The sequence below is a fragment of the Lactuca sativa genome, chromosome 1 (assembly GCF_002870075.4).
Source record: "Lactuca sativa cultivar Salinas chromosome 1, Lsat_Salinas_v11, whole genome shotgun sequence".
NCBI lineage: Eukaryota > Viridiplantae > Streptophyta > Magnoliopsida > Asterales > Asteraceae > Lactuca > Lactuca sativa.
In genome coordinates, this window is record NC_056623.2 from 58309293 (window position 1) to 58322965 (window position 13673).

At 33.8% G+C, this 13673-nt stretch overlaps 1 protein-coding gene across 1 annotated transcript; it reads right to left on the reverse strand.

Annotated features, from left to right (window-relative positions):
• Positions 1–9918: 9918 nt before the first annotated feature.
• LOC111889618 (bark storage protein A) lies at positions 9919–12681 on the reverse strand. The gene is made up of 5 exons (XM_023885764.3): positions 12417–12681; positions 12269–12336; positions 12042–12197; positions 11508–11744; positions 9919–10436 (listed from the first exon to the last, which is right to left on the reverse strand). The coding sequence occupies exons 1-5, from the start codon at positions 12625–12627 to the stop codon at positions 10065–10067; spliced, it is 1044 nt and encodes a 347-aa protein (XP_023741532.1). The 5' UTR covers positions 12628–12681; the 3' UTR covers positions 9919–10064.
• Positions 12682–13673: the final 992 nt, after the last annotated feature.

Below are 13673 nucleotides of genomic sequence, written 5' to 3' on the forward strand. Positions count from 1 at the left end.
TCAAAAGCAGATACCGCCCCCCATGCTCCTACGGTAAGCAATCTCTCGGGTTATAAAAAAATGTTACGTTTTTCAACCCCAGATTTGTTTGAAAATACCAGGTTCAAGGGTGGATTGCACCATTGCTTAGATGTTCTCACCAGGACCCCGTATAAAAAAGTAATAGAATTTATAACATACTATAAAGGTATGTATGGGCGCTTAATCATGTTTGTTAGCTTAGGGATTGGTTGTACTGTCTGGTACAACTTTATACCTGGAGTACCAGAAGTAGCACCTCCAAGAATCTTAGTACCGAGAGAGCTTCCGTATGATTCTTTCAAGGATGTTTCATTTGATATAGCCCCCAACGTCAAACATCCAAATACTTTTGTTTGGTTCTGCTCGCGATACTGTTTCTGGTATGTACGTATACATGTATACTTTTTGTAAAATACTTATATTTTAGAGTATACTTTTAGTTCAGAGTGCTTCGGCCCCTTAGTGTTTATAGTTGTATACCATGTAAGGTTCAGTATACTCAGTTCACTAAAAACAATAGCTCTGATACCAATCTGTCACAACCTTGAACCATTAGAAACAAACGGCGGAAACGTTCGAGGGTGGATGACATCATGCGTAGTATCACAACAATAGTACTATCATAGCAATCAAAGTAAACACAACCATTACATTATAATATGAATATTTACATTTGTTTGAAAACATATTTTGTACATGTCAGTAAGTAACAAAGTAAAAGATGCCACTCTAACGTGCTCCGTATTCTCTAAAAGCTAGCAAAGGTACCTGTCTATCGTTGCCCTGAGAATACAAGCAGTTTTGAAAACGTATCAACATAAAGTTGGTGAGTTCATAAGCATGTTTTTGTAATGAAAACTAGTCACTGAATTTGTAAAAATAATTCATTTTCATTATAGGTAAATATCGTTGTATCTGAACCCCGGATTACCACCGGTACGTGGAAATGTGTTCTGTTTGAAAACCCTGACCATCGCCAGTATGTAGAGTATGTTCTGTTAAAAACCCTGGCTACCGCCAGTATGTATAGTACCTTCTATTGAAAATCCTCGCTACCGCTAGTATATATAGTATGTTCTGTTAAAAGCTCTGGCTACCACCAGTATGTAAGGTATGTTCTGTTGAAAACCCTGGCTATCGCCAGTATATAAGGTATGTTTTGTTGAAAACCCTGGCTACCGCCAATATGTAAGGTAGTTTTATTAATTAAAATAAAACCAAAGGTTGTATCCCTAGAATACCCTCCAGTGTAGTAAGTAGGTAGTCTTATTTATCAAAATAAAACTAATGAAGAATTAAAATCCCGTAAACGAAGGTTAGTTTATACTTATTGTGAGTCGTATAACCATGCTAAATGACCGTTGACCTCCTTGACGTTTCTTCAGGCATCGTATGTTTACAAAATTTGTCACCCGAGGCATGCCTACCTAACTGTAGCTAGCAGTTCAGGTGTAGGATTGTCGGTCTCGAATAGATCTATCCACAAATTTCATGCTCTCCCTCCAAGAGACTCTGGTTATACTGAAGGTGAGGATTTACCAGTACCTCGCAAGGGTACTGTTGAAGAGATGTCTCACAATCCTGTATTAACTAGTTTATGTTTGTATCGTGTTCCCGTAGTTGAAATCGTTGTATGATTGGTAGAGTATAAATAGTTATACACAAAATAATTATTTAGTAAAATACTCTTGTTATCTGTATATGATAATGGATAAACTAAATCTGTCATAGTTTATGCGTTAGACTTTGTATGTAGTTTGAATTTGTAAGATCGGTAATGAATTCCCCAAACTATACCTATTATAGCTTGGTTGGTAAGAGTGTTCATGTACTGTTCTGAAAACTATGCAATTGGTTTAGAAAACGTCCCTTATGCTCCGCATGATATAAAAGGGGTAAAATATCTAAATATTCTATAGAGCTTATTAGATGGTATAATTGCATAAGTTTAAATTGTTGAAAACTGTTATGTTTGGCTTGTATCCCCCCCCCCCCTGAAAACATTTAAAAATCATAAAAGCGTAGGGGTATGAACTCATAGTTGGTTGTTTGCAAAGGATTGAACTGGAAGATCCTTGAGTCGACGCGTGTGGCACTTAACGGAATCCTAATATCAATAAATACATATACGTATCTAAATTAGGGATTTCGTTAGATAAAGTGTTAGATAAACACTTGGTTTCAGTCAAGGAATGTTACCGGGACTTGGTCAAACTGAAGAAACAGGCTTTTCACCACCTAAGAGTTGTTTACGGTCGTGACTGGGTTTGTGGCCGTGAATAAGGATTACGGCCGTGAACAGGGTTTACGGCCGTGGACTGAGTTTGCGGCTTTTGAAGATCTGAAGGTTTACAGACGTAAACTCAAGAACAAATGTGCCCGATTTTGACGAAAATGAGTTCCAGATGCTTCCAAACGGCCCCAAATGACGATTTCCGGCGTTTTTCGGGTGAAAGGAGGGCTTTTTGGTGTTTACAGTCAAGAAGTTTAGAGAGAGAAAGTGGGTGTTTCCGGTCAAGAAAGTTTAAATGAGGGTGGGGGTCCTATATTTATAGGCCAGGGGTATGGTCCGTGGTGGGGTCCAACTGACACCGACCGTAAACGGGTTTACAGCCATAAACTCGTCTTGGCCGTGAACTCGAAGTTTTTGAGTTTAGTTTCGATTTTTCGCGTGTTTTCCGGTTTATTCCGACTCGTATAAAAATACATATTATTTATTTATAACGTAAGGTTTTTCCCCAAACCAAGAAATTTGACAGAGTTTAATAAAACTCAAATTTTATTAACGGAAACCGGGTAAGGATAACGGAAAAAGTTTCGAGTTGTCACAACAAACATATAAGGAAATGTGATGTAAGCGATGATACGTAAATATGGTGTAGGAGATGACCCTTAGGATAAATCCTTAGGGAAGAATGAATAAAGAAAAAAGGGGATGGGTAATCGTGTTAATTGTTTGACATGAAGTATGTGAATAAACAAATTAACTATATTATTATGGGTTGAAAATCCTATGTATCTCACCAAGTTTCTCAACCTGAACCACTCAGTTTATTTTTATCACATGTATTTCACTGAGAGATTAAAGGGAGTATAGATCATTAGTGTAAATTAATGTAAGGTTTGTTTATGCATATGTTTTGTATCATTTATGACATCCCAAGTTTTGAAAGATATCAGTATCGAACATTTATTCGGTAATGTTTAATGTTAATATTCTCTCACATTGAAATAATATTTTTAGGACCAATTCCACAGCATAAGAAATAAATTGTTTTAAATAAACATATATAAAAGTTTTAAAATGACCATAAATTTGGGGATATCACATAGTGCCTCAAGTCACCCAACATACATACATACATACATACATACAAACATACATACACACACACACACACACATATATATATATATATATATATATATAACATAAACATACGTATATAATCTAGAGAGAGATAGAGAGTTATAACTCATCTTGTTAGTTAGCTAGACTAACTATCCCTTTTTCTTCAATTCTTCTATTGTTGCATCTTCTTCCATCGTCTTTTCTCTTTGGCATGTTCGTACAACATCAGGTTTCATACAACATATCAAGAGCTTAATGACTCTCTTTACTAAAATGTCCACTCAAGGTATCAATATTCTAACTTCTCAATTTATACCTCTTAATCTACTCCAACCAATGGATTAAGCATCACATACTACCTAATTCATTATAATATAACCTCTAATGCATTAATCATAATCTCACTAGTTACGGTTTCAAACCTAAACTCTCATTGGGTTGATTTCACCATGGAAATCACTTCCAAGCTTGATTAAAGCTTCTAAACTCTCTCATCTACTTCACAATCAAGCTATAGGTTGATCAATTCCACCAAAATAACCAAACTAACAATTTCACCAAAATGGAGAAATCTTACCTTAATGAAGAGAGGATGATTAGATTTCATCTCTAGCTTCTCTTGGCATGATTTTGGCATCAAAATTGCCTCCTTAATCCCTCTAATCGATCTCCAAACGAAATGGATTGGAATGAGCTCTTAACTATAATAAACACGTGTTCTGACCTCAAAACTATGCCGCACGTGGTGCATCTAATGAACCCACAGTCAGCCTCTAAACGAGTTGTGATGCCTTTCTCACATAACAACCTACTTTGACCACCATACTACGGTACCCACATATCATGCCGTGGTGCAAAGTACATTGCCTTTAACTTATGAAAAAGCTCACATATGAATAACCGATTTTCCTCACCAAGTTGTTACATTCCCTTCACCAGGTCGTGGTGGTTGTATGACATCAACCTTCATGGTCGATTTCGTTGCAGCTTGGGACAATTTTCTTTAAATTTTAAACCTTCATATATTCTTCGTCTTAAACCCGTTTTTTATGATCTTTATATCCACGCGAAGGTAGGGTGAAATCTACAACTCCATTAAGTCATTTATCACTGACTCAATATGTGTCTTAGTCTATTAAGTCACAAACTTGGCCCAAAAACATGAAATTTCTCATTTTACCCTTTTGGCCAAAATGCATCTTTACATGCATTTCTTCTCTTCAACGCACTTATCTAATCTCATCTAAGTGAAATAAACTTATCTTATCCATTCTGTAGCACCTGGTTCCTGGTACGTAATCCTTGTAATTAATATTTCTTAGTTATGCATTTTGCCTTGGACTCGGCGAGTTGAAGGAACAACTCGCCGAGTAGAAGCAGGATGAGACGCGGGGTCTAAGCTTTGGACTCGGCGAGTAGATCCTATTTGGGCAAAAACCCTAATCTGGGTGTTTGCACCTTATTTAAACGCTCTAACTTGGCCTCCTTTGTCCCTAACACTTCCAGAGAGCTGTAGAGCGAAACCCTAGCCCCCATATTGTTCTTAAGAGTGATTTTGGCTTTGTGAAGAAGGTTTGGAGCTTAGAAGAAGAAGGAAGAGATTGAAGTGTGAAAGGAGGGGAGGTAGATCCAGAATCTACACTGTGAGAAGCTTCCATTCAGGTAGAAAATTTCTTTCCTTGATCACTAGTTCATTAGATCCCCTTTATGTCCCAAATTAGTGGTTTTCAATCCCTTAAACCTCAAGCTCCATGTGTTATGCTCTATCTTCTGAAAGGACTTCATATTTGGACCTTATGGACATCTTGGAAGTGTAAAGTCTCTGTGGTTGGGGTTATTGAGGTCCCTATTGAGTGTATGACCTCTTAAAGAGCTTGGATTTGCCTTTTTGAGCTTATGGGGCCGTGCATGTACGTAAAGTTTGCAACTTTACGTGATAAGCATGCCCTAGAAGCATAGATCTATGGTTTAGAAACGTTGCATGTCTCAGATTTGGTCTGTATGGGAAGTGGGTCGAAGGGACTCGGCGAGTCCCAAAGTGGAACTCGGCGTGTTCTATGAAGATGGTCTTAGACTCGGCGAGTTGGATGAACAATTCGGTGAGTCCTATGAAGATTGCCTGGAACTCGACGAGTTGTTCTTCAAACTCGGCGAGTCATATGAACTGTTACTGAGTAAGAGGGGTTTAAGTGTTGAAGGTCCAACCCTTCGTATCTGCACGCGAAATTAGCAATTTAACGTGTAGCAATAGTCCCAGAAACCCAAATCCTCATAAGGGATGCTCTGGTGAGGATTTGGAAGCGAGTAGGAGATTTGCTCGTGGGGACTCGACGAGTTGTTCTTCGACTCGGCGAGTCGGATCGCGAGTCGGTTCTATAGTCCCAAGTAGTGGGTTAAGGGTGACTCAGTGAGTGGGAAGAGGGACTTGGCGAGTAAGACCGGGTTAGTAGGAGAAGGAGTCGGCGAGTCTGTGCCATGGCTCGGCGAGTCCAGTCAACTGGAAGTTGACTTTGACCAAGGAGTTGACCTTGGACCAGGGGTGGGTCAGTCAATTGACCTAAGGGTATTTATGAGTGGCTAATCTATGTTTATGGATTTGTAGCCGGAGGATTACAGGTACAGTAGTCAGACTTTCGGTAGCTACTTTTCGAGGTGAGTTTCCTTCCAGTAGGAACGGGTCTAAGGCACCAAGGTCGGTCTGTATAGACGATATGATAGTATCGGAGTGTGGGCAGAGCCTGTATCTCATAGTTGAGTTTGATTATGTTATATGCCAGTATGATACGATTGCTTATACTCGTTATCTGTGTGATACTTGTATGTTATGCTTTAGTAGCTGAGTGTAAGTGAGGCCCGTATCTCTCAGATAGCGGAGTGTGGGCGAGGCCCGTATCTCCCAGATAGCGGAGAGTAGGCGAGGCCCGTATCTCCCAGATAGCGGAGTGTGGGCGAGGCCCGTATCTCCATGAGTGTGGGCGAGGCCCGTATCTCCTAGTTGTTCATTGTATGATTGTATGGTATGAGGTATTGTGGGGGAACTCACTAAGCTTCGTGCTTACAGTTTATAGTTTTGGTTTCAGGTACCTCTTCAACGAAAGGGAAGGAGCTGGCACGGTAGCGGCACATCATACACACCTCTTGTTTTCCGCACTAAGAGATTGTTCTGGGATTTGTACTCTGACACTATGGTTGATTCCATGTTTTGGTTTTCAGACACGTAATATGTTTTAAGAAAGGATATGATCGAATGTTGTTTATTTTCAAATGTTTTGCAAAGTGTTTAATAAAAAATGAAATTTTTTGACTTGAAAAATTGGGTCGTTACACATTCTCAAGAAGTCACAACTTCATAAACTTACAAAATCATCACTAATGACCATTTTGCCCTTTAGGTAGATAGTTGAGTAAAAGTCAACACTCCCTAAATTTAGGGTTCTTACAGTAAGGCTCTATCCTTATGCAAGAAACGGTTAAAGACAATCCCGATATTGCTCTATAGTATACATTGGAATCAATTTGCATAAGTAAGGGCCTTAGTAGTTCGATGCATTTAAAACAAAAGTTGTTTCTACATAAACTTCAAGATGACAGAAACATCTAAACCACGCCTTTGACTTTTTGGAGTCCATTTCTGACTTGGCTACTATAAAAACTAATTGCATTAAGGAAGATCTTGATTTGATTCTTTTATGCCCGTTTTCGAGCTCTTATTTGAATCTCAAAGACATTATACATGTTGTGCTTCTCTTACTTTGAATGAAGTTTATAAAGACTATCATATATTATAGTAAGTTACTATAGTTTTTGAGGGAATACACCTCTTGTATAATACATGATGACATCATAAATGAGGATCCTCATATATCACATGAAATTTACTAATAATACTCATATATCGTAGGACAAATTAGAATCAGACATTGGAATTAAGTCCCACTAAAATATGTTACGTTATATGATAGGGAAGAAGGATCACCTAAGGGATTTTAGGAAACTTGAAGGTGTCGGGGATGTGAAATTTGGGAACAATCACAGGGCTTCAATAAGAGGATATAGGACGGTTAATTTTCAATTAAACGTGTCGCTTACATGGTAGGATTGAAATATAATCACATAAGTGTTTCTCAATTGGTTCGTGGGTCGAGTATTAAAATTATATTTGATGACAACGGGAGTGTCATAAAGAAAAAGAAAACAAAAGAAATATTGTCATATTCCAATAGAAAATGTGAAATGTATCATTTAGATATGACTTCGATCATTGGTGCAACATCAATTTGTCCGCTCTCAAAGTATGACATCGGAGATTCTCACACTTGAATTTCAAGAATGTCAATAAATTGGTAACATAAGATTGAGTGCGTGGTGAAATACGAAGAAGTCATTAACATTATCTCACTTACATCCTATAATTTTCCTCGTAAATTGGAGGGATTTGAAGGGAATCATATCCTAGGCCTTCCTCCCAAGTTAGGCCATGATTTTCTCTTCTAATTTAATATTTGCATATTGTTTTTCTATAAAAAATCGTATACATGTTTTTTATAGAACAAACACTGAATTGTTTTTTTACATAATATTGTTTGTAAATCATAATGCATTGTCTGTCATGTATTTGGACTTTTCGTTGCTTTGGACCGATTTTTGTATTTAATTTCGATATGATGATGCCTTTTGTAATACAATGTTCATTAACTTAGTTTCATTTTGTTTTCATTGATTTTCCTTTAAAAGTGTAAAAATAAGAGATAAGATTTTGCATTTTTTATTTTAGTATAAAAATAGTAGGATCAAATTAGAAGACTTAAATATCAAAGAGTCTTACTTAGGGGTGAGCAAAAACCGAAAAAACTGTAATAAACTGCAACCGAAAAACCGAAACCAATGTAAAAACCGATGATGCGGATTTTATTTTTTTGAAAAACCGAATTTATCGGTGCGGTGCGGCTTTTATCTAGAAACCGGACCACCAAAACCGAACCACACCACAAGCTTATTAACAATAAAATAAATCACTAATTTATATTATACAATTATACATATTATTTAAAAAACTAATAAATTCTAATTTATACATATATTATATATTGAACTTGACGGTAATTAGTAATTAGGTATTAAGTTTAATATGTGATTTTGTCATTTTGTGTTTGTAACTTAATGATTATGTGTAAAATGTAAACATTATGTTGGCTACAACTTGCAAACTTGTAACTTCTAATCACAAATTGAATAAAAAAAAATAAGCTTGAGAATATGGGTTGCAAATAAAGTGATCAAGTAAACAACATAAAAACTCAAAATTACAGCTTCTAAATGTGAGGAAACGAAATGACGGCATGTCATACAATCATAAATTTTCACATGAACACCACGGTTAAAAAAAATCGTACCGAAGAACATAAAAAACCGCACTATATGTTTGACCTAGTTTAAAACCGACACCGAACTGGTGCAAACCAAAACCGCACTTAAATACCGCAAAACCGAACCATTGAAAAAACATATTAAACCGTACCATGCTCACCCCACCTTATTTGGTGGCCCAATTTCACTATAACTAATTGCCAACTAATAACCCAGAATCCGCAGCCAATCGAAAGCCCATCAGCCCAACCCAACAATCCTTTTGAAGGTTTTAAAGAAATCAGTATATATTTTGACCATTGGTTTTATATTTGCTCATATAATTAAACCTTGGAAGCGCAATATTTAATATATCTTATAGTTCTTTTGTAATTCGTATTTTCAAATACAAAATAAAAATGTTAAATGTTTTATTTTAAATACAGTAATCATCAAGTATAACGTCATTATACTTTATAAGAAGTAAAAATTAGATCAATATTAATAAAATTCAATATTGGTATTATTTAAAAAAGTATAATTAGACTTTATAGTTTTTTAAATTTGTGGAAAGTAATATATTCTTTCTTATATTAATAATAAGTCAAGTTAATAAAATATGGACTATAAAAAATAAATTTAAAAGATAAAACAAATTTTTATATAGATATTTGAAAAACCAAAAGATATGAAAGGAATACCAAATCCCAATCATCTTGTGTAGGCCCAATAATAAATATTAAGTGATGGTTCATCTAATACATATCTTCTATTTAAATAAATAAATAATTTTTTTCACCTTATCGTATTCTTATTCAATTGGTTAAATATCATTTTATAGTTATTTTAAATCAATTTTTTTTCACATGTCATTTTATATCATTTTATGGGGTTTTAAATTTTACTGTAATAAAGTACAGATAATACTTTAATGTTATAATTACAATAAATATAATAATAAATAAATATAAATTTCATTAATTGACTTATCTTTTTATTTCAAAATTCTCAAATTAAAACTCATTAGTTTATTTTGTTTATTTATTTAAATTTAAAAGATAAAAAAATCAATTTTAATAATTCATTATTTTTCTTATTTTTTTATAAATACAAAATTTTTAAATATTTAGAAATTATATTTAATTTTTTCTAATTAACACATGTAATACATAGGTCTTACACCTAATTAGAAATATAAAAATATATATAAATAGTGAACCTGTTAAATTTCTTACGATAAAAACAAATCAAACAATGTACAAAGCAAAATCCAAATAATATATTTTCCATTATTATTCTTTTGAAAAAAATTAAAAATACAAAGTCACTAATGATTTCTTTTTTATCAAAAAGTCTTCAATAATTTTCTATTGTAACGGCCTGTCAATAATTTTATAAATTCCACCGTGACTATGACAGAGTTGTTGGCACTGAGCCCTGAAAAAGTGTCAGCCTCGTTTGAAGTGGCTGAGCCACCGCCAGCAAGGTCAGAAAGAGCTCGGAAAGTTATAAAAGGCACCCTTTGTTGATAGCAAATGAGTGCCACTCCAGCACTCTCCATTTCAACCGGACTAATGTTGAATTTGGTGTATAAAAAGTTTCGGTAGGCGGCGTTGTCTAGATAAATGTTAGCACTTGTTCCCCTTTGCACGGTGGTTACCTTGGGTGGCGTGGACAAACATGTCGTGGTGTTGATGCAATCCTCCAACTTCATTTTCTATATAAAAAGATGTTTTAAAATGTGATACGATCCCTTAAATGTTTATATTCTTTTGAAACCATTGTTTTCATCTAAGATTACCTTTTCATACAGAATATCTTTCAACATCCTCTTTAATGAATAGTGTTTTCATTTCAGTTTTAATAAATAAATACTTAATATCATTTATTTGAACTTCTAATTGTAAAGTTTCTTCATTTAATTTATTGTATTTTAAATACACTTCATGTATCATATTGGTGTTATTGTTATGGAAGATAATTTGTTCATAACAATTTTTCTCCATACATAACAATTGATGCTTTAAAATATTATATTGTACAACTTTATAATGCATAAATTGTTGTGTATGGCAAAAAATTATTGTGTACGAATCACTTCCCGTTTGTTATGGACTTGGTGTTATTGTTATTAACTATGTAGTTACAAAAGTGAATTAAATCAAGTAGTCAAAAAATAAGATAATAATTAAATATAAAATATGATTAAAAAGATGAAATGAAAATCTTAATAAGAATAGGGACTAAAAAGTGATGCCACAATAGATAAATAAATTGTTGAAAAAATATTAAATATTAAATTATATTAACAAAATAAGTCATGTCCACCAATAATTTTAAATATGATAAAGATAATAATAAGTTATAAATAAGTTTCAATCTCTATTATTGTATGATAGGGTTTTCTACGTGTAGTTATATATATTATTAAAGATCACATTATCTTAATAGATAAGTTAATTCTATTTCTATAGTAAATAAATGAACTATTGTAATACAATATAGAACAAGTAGGTGGATTGGGTGGATCATGGATGAATAAGATGCAAATATTAATTTATTTGATCATTTCTAACACATGCTTATATTTTAATGGTCGTAATATTATCTTTATGTGTAAACCTAAGATGCCGCAACACATTTACATTTACTTATTATATTTTAATAAAACTACAAATATGTTAATTCAAATTGTTTGTTTCAACAGAATTTAATATTTTAACAAGTAAATAATCTTTTTATATCGCAATTATTCAGAATAATCATTGAAAGAGAAAAGAAAAAGAACCTCAAGGGTTTTGGATAGAGAAAGGTAATCGGAGTCAACAGGGATCCAAAATGCTTGTTGAGTTTTCTCAGGAGTACCATCAACCGGATAAACTTCTTCTGCTTGATACCACACATTGTTTAACAAGTTATCTTCACCATTTGTTGAATAACTTCCAAACTTTAAGTACCCAATTTCCCTTGTAAATCCATCTTCACCTTCAAATGGCAACGCATTTTCAGGCCCATCTCCATATCTCTGCCAACATTTCATGCATTAAAGACTTGTACCATAGGAATATATCTCATGCTTCATTTCTTAACCAATCTCGTTTCCTTAATATACTTGTACCATAGCCAAAAGGGTCAATAAATCCGGAATGCATCGCTATATACGGTTAAAAGTGACTCTAATTAAGAAGTCGTTTTCTAGCATGGCCTAAAGGGTCCGTAAAACCGTAGACAAAAAAATACTGGTATGCATGCATTGATGACATGTACCGTATAAGTCATCAATGCATGTCATGATCGAAGTGACTCTAAAGAACAGATGTACCTGCCAATTCCAAAGAGCAGAATGTGACCAATTCTCGGCAATTGTCACATCTCCAATATGTAAATTTGGGTTTGCATTCCCTGCTATTCCATAATGTACCACACCCTCTATTTCAAACAAGGTCAACAAGAGTTGTGTCGCGATTGCAGCATTTACCTTAAACAACAATGATCGGTAGATTGAAAAATCAAATAAAAAAATACACAAAAAAACATGAAAAAACGTACCAATCCCATTCCACTCATGACTAGAATCACTGGTTTCTTGTAAATCTTTCCAAACCGAAACCTCCTTCCTTCAAACCAATCAAAATAAGCTCATTGAAAAATGTTTTAAGTTTATCGAACAACAAATGATTTTGTAACACGAGTATACCTGCATAATCTATAACGAGCTTGGAGGATTTGTAATGTGGGTTATCGAGTAGAGGATTCATTTCAAACATGTTAGGGATCACCAAGCCTAAATAAGGGCCATTTTTGTTGGCTTGATCAACCATCTTTTTTGTACTTCCATGTAATGCACCATGGGATTGTTCTTGAGATAAAATAAAAATCAAAACAAAAATAAATATTTTTGTAAACATTTTCCCAAAAAATCTAAGTTGTGAGGCAAGAAGGGGGATTGGGGTTTGAATTTAGATCCAAATATGGGAATTTATGAATGAGCTTCAGAAGCCAACGTTGAATTTCAACACATGGGCATTGCTGCAAAATTATAAAAATATCATTTTAAAATTATAGAAATATCATTTTTATATTCAGTAGTGATTGGTGCAGATAATTACAATAAATCAAATAAATAATAATAACGAGATGATTCACGTGTTCCAGCCGATTCGTATTTTGCATAGATTCGTTGGCACGTAGTGTTTTAAAACCGATTTTGAAAACCAATATAGAAGGGTGTCTAAATTGACAACTCTCAGATGTCCTATAAATTTTTTTAGTAAAAATCAATCTATAATAAATTATTTATAATTTATTTTTTCAAAAAACAATACAAATTCAACAAATAAAAAAACTTTAAAAATAAGCCTCGGTTTTAGAGAATCTGGATCTTGAAGATCTCATTAAGGGAACATTTTTTTGGTACTTTGTGAGTTTAAATAACACATTACATTAAATTAATTCTACTTTTGATAGTTCGTTTTTAGTAATAAACGCCTAACCACCCTATTTTTTCGGTTTCTAGATTGAACTTCATCTATTGTGGTTAATTCCTTTGGATTGATGTTTATCATGTTTTGATTTGTTTGTTATCTAGTTATTTACGTTTTATTTCATTTATAATCCTGAATTTTCACTTGGTTCATGTTGGCCATTTTAATTATGTAAGTTCTCTTATAGTTATTTGATTAATCATAAAATCTGTAATCGTTTTATGAATCGAAACTAGTAACAAACAAAAAGTTGGTTCTATGTTTGGACTTAACCCCATTTTAAACTTGATAGCATATGTTACCAAACTTTCAAGCTTACGAGAAGATCTTGTAAAGAACTTTATGCTGCTTTTTAATGCTTTTCAATTTAATCTAAAAGTTTGTTTAGGTTAACCTAAAGTTAGGTTCAGTTAAAAAGATTATTTAAATTAAATAAATTGACAAGTAACTCTACAACGTATTAGTGTTGC